We start from the raw sequence: 20910 nt of genomic DNA on the forward strand, positions 1-20910 counted from the left end.
AACAAATCAATTTAAAAAATCCTTCTTTTGAAAATCTCTCAGGAAACGATCAATTACAATGGATTTTCTTTATATCGTAAAACTTTCAGGCGATAAATTTCTCAGAAACAAAAGCTCGATATTTTGCTAAATTCATATGTATTTTTTTTTTTTATTAAAATAATCAAAAATATAAAGTTTTTTGGAACCTCAAAATGTGATCATCTGATGAAAACTAGATTTAAAAAAATATTTTATAGATGTTATTAATTATTAATAATTACAATTTTATATTTTTGATTATTTTAATAAAAAAATAATACACATGAATTTAGCAAAATATCGAGCTTTTGTTTCTGAGAGATTTTCAAAAGAAGGATTTTTTAAATTGATTTGTTTTCATTGTAGAGTTTTATACTGAGAGTTTTTTAAAATAAAAATTTCTCCTGAGGGATTATAAAATGTAGATAAATTCTCTGTAGAGATGCTCCCCACCCATTTAATTTTTGTAATTAGAATAAAATTGCAAGTGTCAAACAACTAGGCCAGTGTCTATAACTGGATTTTTTATCCTATGACTAAATCTATCTTAAAAATAAAATTCTTAATCAAAAAAATAAAAAAATTGGCAAAGAAATAAATTAAATTAATTATTTTACGCCAGCTTCATGTAGATAGTCCTATCGCGAACTTTGCAATTCCTCAATTCTCTAAGAGCGCGTTGAGCTTCACTGGGTGAAGAAAAAGCGACCCTGGCGTCTCCAGTGGGCATTCCGCGTTCGTTGTAGCGCCTGATGACATGCTCGCGTTTAATATCAAAGTCTCCGAAGAATTCAATAATCTCATTGATATCCGCTTTGAAAGGGACATTCTCCAAGCTGAGAACACATCCAGGTTTTCCGAAACCTTCAACATAGTCCATGGCCGGTAGCCTGTTCCCGGAACTGTTCCCGGAATTAGACCCGGAGCCGCTGGTGAGTCCAGGAACAAGAGGTCTGAGCGACATGTTGATGATCCCGGGAGGAGGAGGTGGAGGAGGAGGAAGCCCTCGCATACCGAAGCCATTATTAAATCTGGGCGAGTGGTAGTTCATCATCTGGGGTCCCCTTGGTCTAGACCCGGAGTCATGCATGCTAAAAGGGAAATTCTGCTGAGGGTCCATCCACTGTCCCGACGCGCCAGAAGACTCGGGGTTCCCCAAGGTGTCCAGCATCTTGTGTCTTGAAACCAACTCCACAGTCGGGAAACTCTTCCCCATGGGAAGACCATTTTTAGCTAGGGCTCTAATCGCCTCCTCGGGCGCGTCAAACTCGCAGAAGCACTCGCCCATAGGTGTCCCGTGCTTATTCACCATCATATGGATCCTCCGGGGAACTATTCCAATGTCCGAGAAGAAATCCAAGATATCCCGGTCTCCGGTCTGGAACGGAAGCCCTCGAATGATAATACAATCCGGAGTGTTGCCGCTGTCTGTATTAGAGCTATTATTACTAAGAGTTTCTTGCTCGTGGATTCTCTTCGCCTTGACAAACTTATCCTCTGGAATACTAATCGCAGTGATGGGAATCGGCCCGATTTTAAGCGACGAAGCCAGCGCAGCTTTAGCGTCCTCGACTCTAGAGAACTGTACGAAGGCTCCAACCTGGACAGAATCACTCTTTGCCGACGGGGACAACAACGCCGCGGAAGAAGTTATAAACAGGTCATTTATCTTCCAGTCTTGGAACATTTTAGCGATGTCCATTTCTTTGGCGAAGGACGGCAACTCGTTTATAAAAACACACGAGGAGTTTTGAGTATCTGGTGGTAAGTCTTCAACACTGCTATTACTGTTATTGTTAATACTAATATTACTACTATTAATCAAATTATTACTACTGCTGTTATTACTAGGCCCGTCGCGCTCGGGGTTGTAAGAGTCGACGGCCTTGTCAAAAATACTCTCATCAAGCGAGCAGATCTCCACTTCAGAGCCTCTTATGAACCTCGGAGTGTTCATCGCTAGCTCTTTGCCCTCCGGCTTGCTAAACTTTATATAAGCTATGCCGACTCTGTTCCCATGAGTGTCGTTTATCAGCTTGAGCCCGTCTTTTCGGATAAAAATACCCTGGAACGCGTGACGGATGTCGCTGTAAGACGCGTTTAGCGGCATGTTTCTTACTTCAATGCAGTTCCCCCCTTTGCCGTCAAATCTTCCATTGTTCCCAGGGTTGGAACGATCGCGTTCCGAGGGGTAGGAGTCGCTGTAGTTAGAAGACTGAAAGGCGTGGGGGTTACGCCGTCCGTCTAGTTCCTGCATTTTGGTCATCAAGGAATGGTTGGTGCTGTTATTTCTAAGGTTATTTCTATAATTATTGCTATTATTATAGTCCCTAGGGTTATTATTAGAACTAGGATTAGAATTATTGTTATTATTAGTATTAGGATTATTAGGATTATTAGCAGTATTATTACTACTGTTACTGAAATTTTCAGAGCCAAAATTACCCGGCGGACGTGGCGGGAATCTCAGTTCATTAATACGAGGCAATTCGTTGCCTCCAGGCGAAGGATTTCCTGGCCAAGAGTGTCTTTCGCGATTAATCGCAGCAATATTAGAATTATTAATGCCAGGCGCGTTCAGATTGAGACCATTGTTAAGAGGAAACTGTCCGGGCATGAGCGGAGGCGGACAAACTCCGGGAACAGCGGGGAATCCCAGAGCCCGGGACTCGGAATCTTGATGAGGAATCGCGGCAATTCCAGCGCCGAGAATTCCAGGCGCGATCATCATCTGCATCTGGGTCTGGGGAGGAACTTCCCAGATGCCGTTCTCGATGGTCGGGTGTTGTCTCTTGGAGTTTTTTCCAAGCATGGCCTTGTCCTTGGAGAACTGGCCCACGCAGACGACGTCGCTGGTGTCGTCATTGTCCTGCTGGGAGTCCTTGTTCCTGCGGTCGCTGTAGCGCTTGCTGTCGCGGTCGCGGTCACGATCGCGGGACCTGGTGCGGTCCCGCGATCTTGAGTTGTCTCTGCGACGCCTGCTTCCGCGGTCTCGCCGGTCGCGATCGCGGTCACGGGACCGGGAACGATCGCGGCGACGGCGATCCCGGTTGCGGTCCCTTCCGCGGTCTCTGTCGCGGGAACGAGACCGGTCTCGGGATCTGGAGCGGTCGCGGCGGTCTTTTCGGTCCTTGGAGTCTTCCTCTTTTTTGACTTCCTGGGGAGGCTTGATTTGGAGCTGGTGCTGAGGCTGCATGTGCTGGTTCATTACTGGGACTCCTGGGACTGGGACTGGGTTCTGCATGAACGACTGCAAGGACAGAGTCTGCTGGCGAGCGGTCTCGATTACTTTCTGCATTTCTGTTCGAGAACTCAAGAGTAATTTTATCTTCATTTCCTTTATTTTGCCGCCGTCGTGCATCATCGCTTGACGCGCATCTTCGTCGGTGCTAAATTTTAGAGAAAAATAAAATATACCACGATGCAGTAAAACTTTTTTTTCGACTATTGATCATGGTGACCACAGATTTTTTTTTTAGGGGGATTTAGACAGTGATAATTGGTAAAATATGAATTAAACTTGTTTTAATCATCATCAGCTGGCTCTCTGCTTCCATATTCATATCTCTGGTTAGTGATAGTATGTATAACTTAAATTTAATTTATTCAAGTGATTTATTATTGATTTAATTGATTAAAATTTATTTAATTTTAGTTTATAAACACAGAAAAAAAAATTAACTTGAATCAAATAAATAATTTTAAAGAACTAAGTCTTGATTTAAGTTTGAAAATTTTTAAATAAAAAAATTTTTCTTAATTTAAATAAATTTTATATGATTAAATAATTTTTCTCTTAATTTATTTTTTTTTACTGTCTAAATATTGAAAAATTTTAATCTATAAGGTAAAAGACCCAGTTATTGACACTGGCCTAGTTTTTCGACACTTGCAATTTTATTCTAATTAAAAAAATAAAATATTCTCAAAAAACCAATTATCTTAAGTTTATAATTAAAAAATTATGTTTATTAATTTATCAGAGTTGATTTATTTTTTAATTAAAATAAAATTGCAAGTGTAAATAACTAGGCCAGTGTTAATAACTGGGTCTTTTACCTTACAAATATATTATAAAGAGGAAAAATTTGATTTACTGAACCGATTTGAAAAATTCTTTCACTATTGGGAAGATACACTATCCCCGGATGATGTAGACTATATTATATTACAATGAATGTTGAAATTTTTATTAAATACCCGTGCGAACCCAGAGCAGACTGCTAGTTAATAATATAATTTATTAAAAATTGATTTTTTTATCAATTATTTAATTAAAAATTCAATCAATAATTTAACTTAATTTCAATCAATAATTTAATTTATTAACTAAAAAAATTTTTCTTTATGATCTAAGAAGAAAAATTTTTAAACTAAAAAATTTTTATTGGTTTAAGAGAATTTTACTTAATTCAAGAATTTTTTGTCTTGATTCAGGACAAAATTATTTTCTTAGTTCAAGAATTTTTCTCTTGATTCAAGTCAATTTTTTTTTTTCAGTGTAGAAAAAATGTTTTATAGCTCTGCCAATATTATTAATTAATTATAACTAATTTTATTGAGAAACCCTGTCATTAGCTTATGCCTTTTGGTTCTTAATAAATGAAAAATAAAATTAAAAAAAATTCGCAATTAAATTTTATGAATAAAAATTTTCCTTGATGATAATTTCCCCAACGGCGATTACGACCAAGATTTGTGATTATAATGTGGCCACCATGGTATTACCAAATAATTATTATTATAAGAGAGCAAATAATAGAAAAGTATAACTTAATTTATAAAAAAAAATAGGAGCAGCTTTGATAAAAATAATTGTGTGGATTGTTGAGAGACAAAACAACTTTACCTGAACGCAATAAAAGCATCGCCCAATTCGCCGCCGACAATGTGAACGCCGCCTTCGGGAATGCTGAGCCCGCGGAAGAATTGACGAATGTCCAGTGCATTCGCAGACCACGCCAGATTTTGCAGCCTGATAATAACGCTCATTTTTCAGCTTATGTGTGACTAATTACAGATACGCACACATAAACACGATTATTTGATATCTGGAACCGAAGTGAAGTCAAGAACGAGTTAATTAATTGTCAGGATTTTTTACCTAGACTTTTTATATTATAGATTTATTGATAATTATTATAACTATTGCTATTTCTCTGATATACTGTTGAAATGCTTCTAAGATAAAAATTTAACGGCTTAAGACGGTCATAGTGGTGAATAAATTCGATCTTAAACTAAAAAAGCTTATTTAAGATTATTTTAAAGATTCCTCTGTTTGCAGACGAACCAAGTGTCAATTGAAGTAATTGCAACTAACGTCGAGACTTTTTTCAGCAGCAATAAATAATTATCCAGCAGCAAGATCACCAGCAATCGAGAAATCATTAAAAGATTTCAGAGTCAACAAGTGTTTCAGTTCTTCAGACAGAAGAAATTTTTAAAAGGAAAAAAAGGAAATACTTATATATTAAATAATTCCGGTAATAAAAATTTCAGCTTGGATTATTTAAATAAAATATTGTAAAGCATAGATAAGAATATATTTGTGTGAAAGATTATTGTTTCCGTCCTCAGGCACGCTGAATCTCCGCCGATGAGTTACTGCTCCATAAAATACCGCCGCTATTTTATTAGACAATCACAAGTATTAATAACGATCATGTCAGAACGATTAGATGGATTCAAGAGCTGATTAGATAAGAGCTTCAATGCTGGTACACATTGATACTTAGTTTATGATTAATAGCCAACTCATCTCACACTCCACTCTCATTCAATTTGTATCGCATTAGAAATTTTTTTTGAGTAAATAAAGGTGCAAAGTTTTATTTATATTTTAATAAAAATCATTAATTTTTTTATCCTGAAAATTTAAATTATTAATTTTTAAATAATTAAAATAAAACAAATTTGTGTTTTTAAAATCACACTGTGCTTAATTATTTCAAGAAGAATAGACTGAATAATTATAAGTACTGTTATCAGGTAGTTTTTTTAATTAAATATCGATTAATTAAAAAAAAAAACTTGATAAGAGTTTGAATAAAAAAATGAGAGCTGGTTCTTAGTTACTTAAAATAATTTTTTTTTTTATTTTAGCAGAGTTAATGTTTAATTTTAAAATCACCGGATACTTATCCGTAAGATGTTTTCTTATCAAATAGTTTTGTGATATTTATTCAACGAAATATAAATCAATAGACCGAATCCAAATACTGTTATCAAGTTAATTTTTTCGGTGTAAATTGTAGGATAGAATATAAAATCAGCTTGGTAACAGTATTAAACGTTTGATAATAACTAAAAAATCAGAGCTTACAGTTCACAGTTGATTAGTCTTTTGAATAAAAAATAATCTGATCAATAAACCTCTCAAATCTTATTAGATACAGAGAGATTAACAGTAAGTTTTAGCCGACTAGATTATTTATTTAAATCTTCGGGAATGGCTTTAGGTCAAAAATTACCAGCAAATATATCCTGCACAAAAATATCCCAAACAAAATAATTCCAAGACAAATATCCCGAATAGAGAAATATATATGTTAAAAATATAGGTCGCATATATTTACACAAAAAAAAAAAAATATGTCAACATATATTTTTCACTTAGATGCTGACATACATGCCAAAATATATGTAGACATATGTGATTTCGTGAACTTTTTTGGTGGCTCCTTCCAGGCTTTCCGCTCTAATCTCAAGAAACATATATTGCAATATTATTAATAACACCGTTATAAAAAATTTTTTTTTTACGATTGAACTTTTAATTTTCTCCAGGCATCGGCAAATAAACCTATCTGTGTATAATTTTCGAGCCAAAATTCTCAGATTTAAAAATTGATAATTAATATCTTATAATTTAAAGAATGTACTAATTGTTGTATAATACTGATTGGCGTCAAATGAATAAATAAATATATGTAAGCATACACTGAAAAAAAATTTCTTAGTTTGAGAATTTTTTTACTCAAATCAAGAAAGTGAAATTCTTTAAAATTATTTCCTTGATTCAAAGTAAATTTTTTTTTGTGTATATCTAGACATATATATTGCATTTATATGCGCGCATATATGTGAACATATATATGTATATATACGAACGTATATGGAGACATATATTCTATTATATATTTCGGAATATAAGTTTGCATATCCCTGAATAAAAAAGTGTTGAAACAAAGAAAGAAGTATTGAAAAGTATTGGATTGACTAGAAAACCAATACATTTTTTTAAATATATATTCAACTAAAAAAAAATAGATGTGAAAATATATATTCGCATATATATTTTTTCATACGGGATATCGCCTTCATATAAATTTCCCTTGATAAAATATCCCGTCATACAAAATTATCACAATACAATGTGTTTATTCCACATTAGACCAACACATAAGCTTGTCACCGTGTTGCACCTTTTTTTTCATGGTTTTTGTGTATGTTTATTCGACATTAGACCAACACATAAGCTTGTTATCGTGTTGCGCTCTTTTTTCATGGTTTTTGTGTGTTCATTCGATATAAGTTTATTACTCAAATTTTCTTCTCACAAATTTGTTACATTTTCTTTTATTATTTTTATTTTTTTTATGTTTACCTACTCGAGTAATTATAAAGGGATTGATGCAATCCGAATATGTTATTTAATTTTTTTTTTATTGGTTGTCTTGTCATTACAAAAATAATTTTAAGAACAATTACTTTGTAAGATTATTAACCCTGTTAATGGATACGGCTGTTGGGTTTGGTTGTTTATAAATAAATATTAGACCAACTAACAATAAGTATATACTATACTTACACTGTTCATTTTAGATATTTTTGTAAAAGGGATAATTCTGCCATAAGAGATTTTTGTTTTGGGATATCTTATCAATGTGATATATTTACTGGGATATTATTTACTAGGATTTTATGACCGGACATCTCCAGGAATGTATTCAAGTGTATGAACTTGATAAAAAATGTTATTCTGATATTTATTACACATTGAGGAGATGATCAATTAAATTAAAATCTTCCACTCTCGGCTCGGTAACTTATTACTTACCTCAGGACAAATAAAACTAAACTTCAAAAGATAAAATAAATGTTAAGAAAAAACAAAAGACAGCTTAGTATTGTAATAAAAAAATAAAAAATAAAATAAGTGAATAAAATATTGTCAATGATGAGAAACTAATTAAAATAAGTACTTATATATGAATTTGTTTTATTACATTACTTTGAATCGAATTACCTTAACAGGAACTTGAGAGACAAATATCTGGACTCTGGATACCGGTGCAGTAAAACAACGTCGCTTATAATTATTTCGCAGGGTTTGTTCAATTAAAATTTTATTTTCAATTGCGAAACGAAAAAATACGTAATCGATTTGCAGTAAATTCAGTAAATTCGATCTTCATAAGTGCACTCCAACATTATTGTGGTCATGTTGTGTAAATCAGCTTAAATATCAGAAAAACACATCCACTGCTGCCTAATTATCCTGCAACACAATCATTTTTGTTTTTGTTTCCGGCGTTGATTCTTTCTGATGAACTTTTATTCTCGTTCAATTAATGCAAATTAAATTTATATAGATTTTTTTTTATTTTTTATTGCTGATCATTTTTTTTTTGAACACTCATTTTTAAAAATAATTACATCCCTCCCTTTTTGCTCACACACATACACACATTTATTTAATTATTTTATTTTAATTAATATTCAAAATTTTATTTATTTTTATTAAATATATATATGTATATGAATATGTATACACATATTATATTATATTATATAAAATATAGGGCGATTAAAATATAAAAAGAAATTTACTGTAAATAATCGTCGCAAGTAGGTTCAAAATGTAATAATTAATTTAATCAAAAAAAAAATCATGCGAGACGATTTTATTGAAATAATTGTGTTTTGAAACAATTATTCATTGAAGATTGTGTAAATATTATAAATGGTCGCCATTACCAGAAAGTATTTCCATGTTTTATATCTATTAGTATATATAGATATATGTAACGTGTTATATCGAATAAGAAAGACGTAGATATACGTATGTATAGTAATGATAAATTACTATATTAATTTTGTTCCTTAAAAAATAGCAAACTCACCAAACTAACTCTAAAAATGATGATGTTTAATATATTTATATGTAATATATATTTTAATTTATTCACACGTGCATACTGTAAATTAAATAGCTGTCCTTTAAATGTAAAAACGACGCTGTATATTATTATATTATAGAATGTGATTACAAAATGCTTGTCGCCTGAACACACGAACGATAATGTCGATGTTACAAAATGGCGGTTCTTTAGTTTAGCTGCGCGTCAATTATTTACGCAGATATCGATGCGCGCTTATCGATTTTCCTGTTTCCGCGCCATCTGGTGGATTTTTAATTTGCGGGAAAATTTAAATGTATAAATACTGTCAAGGTGTCAATTTAATTTTTTTAATAAAATACAAAAATTATTCATTAAATATTAATAATAATAATTGACATCTTTAAATTTTTTAATAATTAAAATGACATTAAAGTTAGCAGTCACTAGAGAATTTTTTAATAAAAAAATTTGTTCTAAAAAATTATTTTTAAAAAATTGCATTTTTAATTTTATAAAATTTCTACATGCCAATTTTTTTATATTTTTTTTGCCATAATTTATTAGCTAAAAAAAATTCTAAAAATTATTAAATATCTACTAAATTCATCAATAATAATATAGCCGAAATTTTTTATTTTTTTATTTTGCTTAATTTATTAAATTATAACTAAAAAAATATTTTTCAAAAATTTCACTTATAGTTTTTAACAAATGAAAAAATTTTTTCGTAATAATTCTTTAATAAAAAAAACCATAAAAATTTTTAGATGTGGGCTAACTGTATTTTCATATGACATTAAAGTTAGCAGTCACTTAACAAATTTTTAATTATATGTAACAATTAAATTATTTTTAAAAATTGCATTTTTAATTTTTTTAAATTCCTACATGTCAATTTTTTTTTCTTATTTTTTTTTGCCATAATTTATTTATTAACAAAAATTCTAAAAATCATCAAATATCTGCTAAATTAATTTTCATTATTTTCATAATTTATCATCATATAATGAAATAAAAAAAAAAAATTATAATTTCACTTTTTTAAAAACCAAAAAATCGATCAGCTGTTTTTAAAAAAATCACAATATTTATTTTTATTTTTTAACTCAGCTTAAAAAGTGTCCACAAAAAACGACAGCAGGCAAAAATGGTAAGCTATGATTGGTCGGTTCTCAATTTAACATCCAATCAGCTTAGATATTTATTCGATATATATTTTTATCCGTGCAATGGTAAATAATCCTGAGAACCCGGTGTTAATATTCGTAATTCGCGATTCGCGATTGAAGATTCAATTTAGTGGGCTTTAAGTGAGTAACAGAGATCTAGATCTAATAATTTAATATTTGAGACTCGAACAAGTATTCGAATAAATAAGTGTATTTATTGCTCTAATTAGTCTGTGTATTTGTCAAGTATTTATCTAGTCTGAGCAAGCGGTAAGTGTAAGTTTGATGTGTGGATACGATCAAGGTTTGAAGCATCTTGGAATATCTTTTCAGAGCTGAGAAAGACAAGGAGGGAGAAGAAAACGGAGACGAGTGAAGAAGGAGCAGGAGAGAGTGAGAGAGGGAAGAAAAGTGAAGTAGTATCTTTGTCTCGGTCTTGCACACGTTCCACCCAGGGAGCAGTGTGATGGTGTTTGTTGGTGTCGTGTGTCAGTGAGGGTAAAAAGGCACAGTTGCTGTAATGGCCGCCGTGTCATGAAATGAAGGTGCCCAGCCAGTGTTGCGGTCCCATAATGGAGGATAACTCCAGTTCAACTTCACAAAATCACAATGGACCATTGTCGTCAGCTGGTGTTAATGTATCACCTTCAAATGACAAACATCAAAACAGTGATAATGCTAGTGGTAATGGTAATAATAAAGATCAACGACCACAGTACTCGATGCCTGGAATTCTACACTTCATACAGCACGAGTGGGCTCGTTTTGAGCTTGACAGATCCCAGTGGGAATTAGACAGAGCTGAATTTCAGGTATTTATTATTTTTTTTTTTTTTTTATTAGTTTTTTTTTAGTACATTCATTATTTTATTTATTTTGGTAGTTTATTATTTATATATTTAGTTTTTGACTTTGTTTAAATTGTCATCTGACATTTTAACGTCTGATATCATTTTTATTTCCTTTTTTTAGATTCGGTCATCAAATAATCATTAATGCGTTGTTTTATTTATTTTTATTTATTAAATTATTCGATTGATTTTTTGTGAAATTAAAGTTTACTTTAATCCTGAAAATAACCGACCAGTTTTTAATTTTCATAAACTTTATTTAAAGGAAATTTTATTATTTTATTTATTTTTTTATTACATTCATTATCTTATTTATTTTGCTCGTTTATTATTTATATACTTAGTTTTTCACTTTGTTTAAATTGTCATCTGACATTTTAACGTCTGATATCATTTTTATTTCCTTTTTTTAGATTCGGTCACTAAGTAATTATTAATGCGCTGTTTTATTTATTTTTATTTATTAAATTATTCGATTGATTTTTTTTGGAATTAAAATTTAGTTTCATCCTGAAAATAGCCGACCAGTTTTTAGTTTTCATAAACATTTAGAGGAAATATAAAATTATCTTAATTGGATACCAAAAAATTTATTTTATTTTATCAAGTGAATTTTTATTGACGCGTTTAATTTTTTTTTACCATCAAAATGTGTGTTAATTAATAAATTAATTTTAAAAAAAATTTTGATGAAAATTTATTTTAAAAAATGTAATTTAAAACAATAAAAGTTTCATTTAATTTAAAATTTAAATTTGAAAATTTCTAGCCATTGTTAAGATGGAGTAAAAGTATTTAATTGCCGATTTAATTTATGTTAACAAGTATATAAATAGTATTTTTATTTTTATCTTAATGATAATAAATAGAAATTTTATTACAATGCAATTAAATGCAATGTACTAGTGCAATTACACGTTGTCAGCGTAAATAATAAAATGTATTTATTGATAAGATCAGAATGTAAGAGTTTGATTTATAATGATTGCAATTGATTTTTAATTTATTAGGCTAAAAATAGTAAGCGTAAACGATAAATTAATCTTTATTGTCAAATTAAAAAATATTTAATTTTTTTTTTAGATAAAATATTTTTATTCTAATAAATTATTTATTTTTTTTTATTATAGGCTAGAATAGCTTTTTTACAAGGAGAAAGAAAAGCTCAAGAGAATTTGAAAAATGATTTAGTAAGAAGGATAAAAATGCTTGAGTATGCTCTCAAACAAGAAAGGTAATACATTTTTATTTTATTAATTATTAAGGTAAAGTATCCAGTACTTGAATACTTATAAAAATGGGACCAGTACTTGAACAGACTTTTCGAATTATTATAATACAAAATCCTTATATTTATGATGAGAGTAGTATGCGCATGTTATAATTATTCAATGATACAGTAATTGATTTCTGTAAGTTTTTTCAATTATAAATCAAAACAATTATATTTTTGTCAACTTAAAAAACATGTCAAGAATCACCGATAGATGTTATTTTTCTCATGAAAAAAATACTAAATCGTAAACTGAACAATCAGTAAAAAAAAAACGGTATATCATTTTAAGTAAAAAAAATTGTACCACCCAATGAAATCGTCTTTTCTAAATAATACATATTTTTTTGCAAAAACATAAACTATACTGAAAATACGATCAGAATTACGGGTAATTGGAAAACATATTTCAATCAATTTAAACAATCATTGATTTTCAACGTTTCGTCTTTATTCTTAAGACTTTATCAAGCTCTGGAAACAATATAATAATTAACAACATTTGTGAATTTAATGATTATGACCAATTATCAATTGGTAATCACAATGATAATTATACTAAAAAAAGCTCGTGTATCCATGTATTTTAATTTAACGTTCGCTTAGACATTGTTAAGGTTAGTAATTTGAATAATATTATTTATTTGTCATGTTCCTTACATTCACAAGTGTTGTTAATTATTATATTGTTTCCACAGCTTGATAAAGTCTTAAAAATAAAGACGAAACGTTGAAAATCAATGATTGTTTAAATTGATTGAACTATGCTTTCCAATTATCCGTGATCCTGATCGTATTGTCATTTACTAAACTGGAATTGAACCGTATAAATAATGAATAAACTATAATTTTTATGTTAAAATTTAGCGTCTATACCTCCCAATTTTCCAAGCGGTACCCAGAACTTGAATAAGCTGGGGCCTTATAATTTTAACAGCACTCTTACCTCTAATAGGTTTATAGACTAAAGATCAGAATTGTGATTTGTATTAAATACTACATATTAAATAAGCTTTGTCATTCATAAAAAATGTAATTAAATAATTAAATACAAATATTTCTCATTTTTAAATGAACATATTGACGTTCTAATTAGCAAATTGTCTAACTCCATTTTAGAGAATCTTCCATGTTTACGGTAAAACAATTAGTTAAAAATTTATTATCCCTTTAAAAAATCATTTAATATCTATTAGAGGTATAATATTTTGGTTTGGATCATTCAAATAATTTATAATTGAACTATTGCTACATCAAGATGTTAAAAAATCACCCTCTACAAAATAAGGCTCTTACCTAAGCCAAAATAAGTTAGACCAATTGCTAATTAGACCGTCGATATTAAATACTTATAGTATTCTTTTTAATATTATTCAATAATATGTTATAAATCTTTGGATACTTCAATAAAACGTTGAAAATTTTTGATGTCCCTATTGCCATATATTTTATTAGTTCAACTACTGCTCCCGGAGTGTTCAATTACTGCGGCTTATCAGAATTAATTGTTCAACTACTATTCCTGTAATAGTCTATCTTAAAAACGTTGTTAAAATATAAATATTCAATTATCTTCGTTATTTCGCGGTTCAATCTATTTAAAATTGTTTATATTTACATAAAAATCACTAATTTGGACCAATAATTACATCTTTATGTATTAAAATTAGGGCCAAATACGTTTTACTTTAAAACCTGTTTAATTACTGGGTATTTTACTTTATTTAAAATATGTACTCTAAAAATTCCAAGCTATAATTTTACTGAATTAAAAGTTGGCTCGAAAAATAAATTGATAAAAAAATTTAATTTTTTTTATTATTTTTATTAAGGGCAAAATACCATGTATTGAAATATGGAACGGATATTGGAATCGAGGGGGATGGAAAGCCGCCTCTATACGAGGAGAGCACCACAGGTGATGGATCTGAAGGTGGTGGTGCTGATGACGAGGCATTCTTTTCATCCGTCAGTAATATATCATGGCGACAAGGACGTCAGTTATTACGAGAGTAAGATAATAATTAATCTCTACTTAGAGTGTTTATATTGCGCTAAACAATTGATCATTAACTATGTTAAGAGCTTATCATCGGAACGGACACTTAATTTATTTATTTACTATCTTTTTAAAGAAGCCTTAAAAGTTCTCTATCTAATACTTTTATGTATGATTTGAAATGTTTTTTTTTTTAAATAAGTATTAAACTCTTTAGTTTATTTAATTAGTTGTAAAACTATTTGCTAAATATTACTATAAGTGACTTAAGGGGGAACACCACAGTGGAGGTCGAAAAAAAAGGTGATTTTCGGAAATTTTTTTGACAGGGAAAATAAAGGAATTTGAGGATCGGATTTTTTTTATTTTATTAAGGGTACATTAAAGATTAATACCCTGAATTTTTATTAAAGAATATTTAATTATTACAATGTTATTAACAATCTCGTAGAGCACTACACAGAAAAAAAAATTTCTTGACTAGAGAACAAAATTCTTGGTTCAAGAAAACTTTCGGGTGTCTGAAGGAAGACTGAAGTTGTATTGGCCGACGTAAAAATTTTCCTTGAAATTCTATTCTTGGTGGAAGTAATTTTTTCTTAATTCAAATTATGATAAATACTTGATACAATAAATTTTTATATTTGATTAAGATTTTTAGATACTTTAGGGAAGTAGCGCCACCTACTTCAGCTGAGAAAAAAATTTTCTCATCTTGAGAACATTTTTCTCTTGAATATTTGATACCCATTTTATATTATTTTGGCGTGCAATTATACATATTGAATGAAAAAAATGATGAAATATTATTTGATATTCCCATTTGACATGTTAATCAATAAAAATATTAATGAAAATTTACTTCTATCAAAATATTTAATTTTTTGGAGCAAGAGAAAAATTTTCTCAAGACAAGAAAATTTACTTCTATCAAGAACTGATTTTTTTGGAGCTCGAGGCTGAATTTTTTCAAAACAAAAAGATTTTCTTGACTTAAATAAATTTTCTTGAATCAAGATACGTATTTCTTAAAGCAAGAGAATTAATTTAGTTGGAATAAGCGAAATTTCTTGTGTCAAAAAAAAATTTTTTTTTCGCTCAAAAAAATAGTTAAGAAGAAAAATATTTTCTTAGCTCAAGTGAACCTTTTTTTCTGTGTAAAAAAAATTTCCCCCTCCATGGTTGCATCGATAACTCAAAAATGGATCAACAAAAACAAAAACCCAAATTACTTTTAAATCATTAAGGATGTAGTTATCGTTGCACGTAGGGAATTTTAAAAATTTTGATTTTAAAGATTTTTTTAGCCGAGTTAAAACAAAAATAATGAGAAAATTTTCAATCAATCGCTATTTTTTTGAAAATTAAAGTTTTCAAAATTCCCTTCGTGCAACGATAACTACATCCTTACTGATTAAAAAGCAATTAGGGTTTTTATTTTCAGATGATCCGTTTTTGAGTTATCGATATGACCATGGAGGGGAAAATTTTTTCTAATGCTCTACGAGATTGTTGATAACTTTTTAATAATAAAATATTTTTTAATAAAAATTGAGGGTAATAATCTTTAATGTACCCTTAATAAAATAAAAAAATCCGATCTCCAAATTCCTTTATTTTCCCTGTCAAAAAAATTCCCGAAAATCACCTTTTTTTTTACCGTCACAGAGGTGTTCCCTATTAAATATTTTTTTTTTTTTTTTTAGTAATTATTTAAAAAATTTATAGAATAATTTAAAATTAATATTGAATGACAAAAAAAAATAATGAAATTTAAAAAATTTAGATATTTACAAGAAATCGGATACACTGACACAATTATTGATGTAAGATCAAATCGAGTACGTTCATTACTCGGTTTAAATAATAATGCTGATACCGAAGAGATTCATACACCGGCTATAAATGGTAACGAAACGGCAACAAAACGTGTGCGGTATAATACTAACTACAAACGAAGTGTAGCAGCAAAAAAGGTAGAGGTAAATAACAAAACTAGTCAATTTTTTTATTTATTTATTTATTCATTAATTTAATTATTTATTGCTTTTTATTTTATATACTTTATAATACACTACAATATTACTTTTTAATAAATTTTATCTTCTACATCTTACATAGTTACACATTTGTGAGGAAGTAGGTATAGTATGACGAAAGCGGGAATTTAAAATGTCAGTAGTTATTTTCAAATTTAATTAACCAGTTAATATAAATTAAAGTATATCCTATATTTATTTTAAATATTAGTAGAGTTTTAAATAAATAATTAGCATTATTTGTAGACACACCTACACTTAAACAGTCATGCACATGCGATTATTTTTACCTAGCCCGTACTGTGCTTTTTTTTTTTATAATTATCTTTATCGATTAATTAATAGAGAAAATCATTATAGCAGCAGCCATCATCATTCACGGAAGCAATAATATTCGACACAGAGGCATCTGTGATGGCTAACTTTGAATTTCTCGCTCATACTGACATTGACGTGGAGGAAGAGGACGTCGAGAATGAAGATGAGTTGTACGATCAAGACGTCAAAAAGCAGAAGCAGAATAAGGAATCGATAATGTTAGTCGAGGACGTCGATGTCGAGGCTGAAGAAGTATTCAATGAATTGAATCTTCTTACAGAAACAGAAGATCAATTACAACCCAAACCGGCTATGACATTTCATTCTAATTATATCGGTTAGTTAATTTATTTATTTATACTAGCAACCTTGCAGTCACTATGTGACTTGAGAACTATAAATAAAAAATTTTGATTTATTAAATAATGAATTTTGTTAAACTGCACTGTACTTTCTTAACTATTCTTAACTATTGACTTTTTTAAAGATATAAGCTCATCCCGATGTTACACTCATCAAGAGCTTTCATTTGAGTATCCACGTTCAATTTTGATATATTTTTCATATATACATATATACATATATATAATATATATAAATATATAGAAAATCGATGTGGGTACTCAAATGAAAGGTTTCGATGAGTGTAACGTCAGGATGAGCTTATATCTTTAAAAATGTCAATAGTTCACCAGATACAAGGTCATTTTTTTATTATCGATATTTTTAAAGATGTAAGCTCATCCCGATGTTACGCTCATCAAGAGCTTTCATTTGAGTACCCACATGCAATTTTTATATATTTTTCATATATACATATATATAATATATATATAAATATATAGAAAATTGATGTGGGTACTTAAATGAAAGTTCTTGATGAGTGTAACATCGGGATGAGCTTATATCTTTAAAAATGTCAATAGTTCACAAGATACAAGGTCATTTCTTAATTATGTATCTAGAGATAGAGCTTTTTACAATGCAGCCTAAATACTTATCATCATAAATTGACTATTGGTGAGAATGATATGAAACCTTGAAAAAGCATAAATCCAATTCAAGACCTTTGTAATGACACTAAAAAAATCTATTTTATCATATGACTATCCTGGAGACAAAATTTTTCTTATTCTCTTAATAATATAGACTTACTTAACTAATTAAATTTATTTCAGCTCCAACAAAATCAGAAGAGCGCCTTGCAGCAATGGAGAGGCTCGGCGATTTAGCCCAATTGACAGTCAATAATGATGCGGAAGTAACATACGATGTAAGTTTTTTATTTAATAATTATTTACACTCTAAAAGTAAAAAGAAAAAAATTAATTAAATGATAAAATAAATTCTCAGATGTCAGCTGCGCCAAGAGAAATATTTAGAAAAACATGGAACGCGAAGAACATCTTACGTTCTCACTTTGATTGCGTAAGATCCCTCGTCTTCCACCCAACAGATCCAGTACTGATAACAGCGAGCGATGACCACACTCTGAAATTGTGGAATCTGCAAAAAACAGTCCCAGCTAAAAAGTCAGCGTCTCTTGACGTCGAGCCGCTCTACACATTCAGATCGCACACAGGACCGGTGTTGTGCTTGGCAATGTGTAACTCCGGGAATCGCTGCTACAGTGGCGGACTTGACAGTATGATACACTGTTGGTCAGTACCTTCCGGTAATATTGATCCCTACGACTCATATGAGCCCGGAGTACTCAGTCAGACGTTGACTGGACACACTGACGCTGTTTGGGGACTAAGTATGTTCCATCCACGGTCACAGTTGCTGTCTGTGAGTGCTGATGGTACAGTTAAGCTGTGGAATCCACAGAGCAAAGTACCATTGCTTAATACGTATACTTCTGAACAAGGTATTATTTATTTATTTATTTTTTTTAATTAACTATTAAATTTATCAATTAATTGATAGATCAATTATTATTATTATTATTATTATTATTATTATTATTATTATTATTATTATTTTTTTATCTTTTTAAAAAAAATATAATAATAACAACTTGTTTTAAAAAATTTTATGATTGTTATTATTATTATTATTATTATTATTAATTTTCAAACTTCTCAAAATAATAATAATAATAATAGTAAATATGTGACTGCCGTGACTTGTGAACCATGAATAAACAAAATTTTGCTTTATTAAATAATGAATTTTGTTAAATTGCACTGTACTTTCTTAAATATTGGAGTTTTTAAAGATATAAGCTCATCCCGATGTTACACTCATCAAGAGCTTTCATTCGAGTATCCATATGCATTTTTGATATATTTTTCATATATACATATATATAAATATATGAAATATATGAAAAAGTGATGTGGGTATTCAAATGAAAGGTCTTGACGAGCGTAACATCGGGATGAGCTTATATCTTAAAAAATGACAATAGTTCACAAGATACTAGGTCATTTCTTAATTATTGCCTTTTTTAAGAATATAAGCTCATCCCGATGTTATACTCATCAAGAGCTTTCATTTGAGTACCCACATTAATTTTGATAAATTTTTCATGCATATATATATATATATATATAAATATATGAAAAATTGATGTGGGTACTTAAATGAAAGTTCTTGATGAGTGTAACATCGGGATGAGCTTATATCTTTAAAAATGTCAATAATTCACGAGATACAAGGTCATTTCTTAATTATTTATCTAAAGATGGAGCATCTTCGAATGCAGCCTAAATATTTATCATAAATTAACTATTGGTGAGAATGATATGAAACCTTGAAAAGGCACAAATTCAAGTCAAGGCCTTTGCAACGACACTAAATTTCATTTAAAAAACCGATCTTATATATGACTATCCCCTGATAGCCACGCTTTGATTAAAAGTAGTTGGATTTCAGCAGTTACAGTTAACTTGACATCAAGTTTGCCGTAAATTTTTACAGTACAACAGTTGTAAACAAATTGAGTAAAATCTACAGCCCCAATTGGAATACACGTTAACACCGAACTTTTAGTTAAATTATACTACAATTTTACTACAACTTGAATAAAATACTTGTACTGCAAGTCTTGACGTCAAATTGCAGTATAACTTGTAAACAACTTAAGTAAAAACGTTTGGTTTGCAACTTTTTTCATCAAGTTGGCTACAAATTTCGGCAGTAGCTTGAATAAAAGTTTGAGTTAAGATGGCTATCAGGGTCCTGGAGATAAAATTTTTCTTATTTTCTTAATAATGTAAATAATAATAATAATAATAATAATAATAATAATAATAATAACTTGTGTTTTGAATTTCCAAGAAATTATTATTATATAAATAAAAAATTATAAATCGAATTATTATATAACATAAAATTATTTTAAAAACTAACTCAATCATTATTAATTTCCAGATGGCATTCCAACATCTGTAGATTTTGTAAGAGATGAACCACACAAAATAGTAGTAGCTTACGAAGCTGCTTGTCTGATATTCGACGCTGAAACAGGAGCCGTTGTATCGCGACTCGAGGGCAATGGTACTAAAGGCATTAATCGCGTAGTAGCCCACCCACTACAATCGCTAATTGTTGCGGCTCACGAAGACAGACACATTAGATTTTATGACCATCGTAGTGCCAGCCTTGCACACGCTATGGTCGCGCATTTGGACGCCGTCACTAGTCTCGCTGTGGATCCCCATGGGCTCTATTTACTATCAGGCAGTACGTATTATTATTTTTATATCACTACTATTATAGACTATGGATTTTATTTTTACTTTTATAGCAAACTCTCTGATAGATTTAATTAATTAAACCTCGACCTAATCAACTGATTGATCGAGATTAATATTTAATTAAACTCTATTAAGCTTCAACTAGCTTTAGTCTAAATAAAAATAATTTATCAAAATAGAATAATAATTTTTTTATTTTTTCTAGGTCATGATTGCAGTATAAGATTATGGAATATTGATAACAAGACTTGTGTACAAGAAATAACAGCACATCGTAAGAAATTCGATGAAAGTATTTTAGACGTTGCGTTTCATCCATCGTTACCGTTTATCGCGAGCGCCGGAGCTGATGCACTTGCTAAGGTATTCGCGTAAGTGATATTTTAAAAATAAATAACTAAACAAACA

The 20910-nt window shown here is 29.9% G+C and overlaps 2 protein-coding genes across 10 annotated transcripts; one reads left to right on the forward strand and one right to left on the reverse strand.

Annotated features, from left to right (window-relative positions):
- Window positions 1–399: 399 nt before the first annotated feature.
- Window positions 400–9370, reverse strand: LOC123268167 (RNA-binding protein 12). Of its 2 annotated transcripts, XM_044733056.1 has the most exons (4): window positions 9150–9370; window positions 8273–8524; window positions 4871–5072; window positions 400–3410 (listed from the first exon to the last, which is right to left on the reverse strand). In XM_044733056.1, exons 3-4 carry the CDS (start codon window positions 5011–5013, stop codon window positions 635–637), a joined length of 2919 nt encoding a protein of 972 aa, XP_044588991.1. In that variant the 5' UTR covers window positions 5014–5072; window positions 8273–8524; window positions 9150–9370; the 3' UTR covers window positions 400–634. The 2 variants fall into 2 exon arrangements, with proteins under 2 accessions (XP_044588991.1, XP_044588992.1); XM_044733057.1 differs by lacking the exon at window positions 8273–8524.
- A 1045-nt stretch (window positions 9371–10415) lies between these two features.
- On the forward strand, window positions 10416–20910 carry LOC123268168 (striatin-3). Of its 8 annotated transcripts, none has more exons than XM_044733058.1 (11): window positions 10416–10588; window positions 10652–11130; window positions 12300–12403; window positions 14275–14454; window positions 16228–16423; window positions 16563–16580; window positions 16841–17135; window positions 17977–18071; window positions 18152–18668; window positions 20177–20488; window positions 20708–20910. In XM_044733058.1, exons 2-11 carry the CDS (start codon window positions 10858–10860, stop codon window positions 20875–20877), a joined length of 2160 nt encoding a protein of 719 aa, XP_044588993.1. In that variant the 5' UTR covers window positions 10416–10588; window positions 10652–10857; the 3' UTR covers window positions 20878–20910. The 8 variants fall into 8 exon arrangements, with proteins under 8 accessions (XP_044588993.1, XP_044588994.1, XP_044588995.1 ...); XM_044733059.1 differs by having other exon boundaries at window positions 16844–17135; XM_044733060.1 differs by having other exon boundaries at window positions 16228–16417.

The sequence above is a fragment of the Cotesia glomerata genome, linkage group LG6 (assembly GCF_020080835.1).
Source record: "Cotesia glomerata isolate CgM1 linkage group LG6, MPM_Cglom_v2.3, whole genome shotgun sequence".
Classification (NCBI taxonomy): Eukaryota; Metazoa; Arthropoda; class Insecta; order Hymenoptera; family Braconidae; genus Cotesia; species Cotesia glomerata.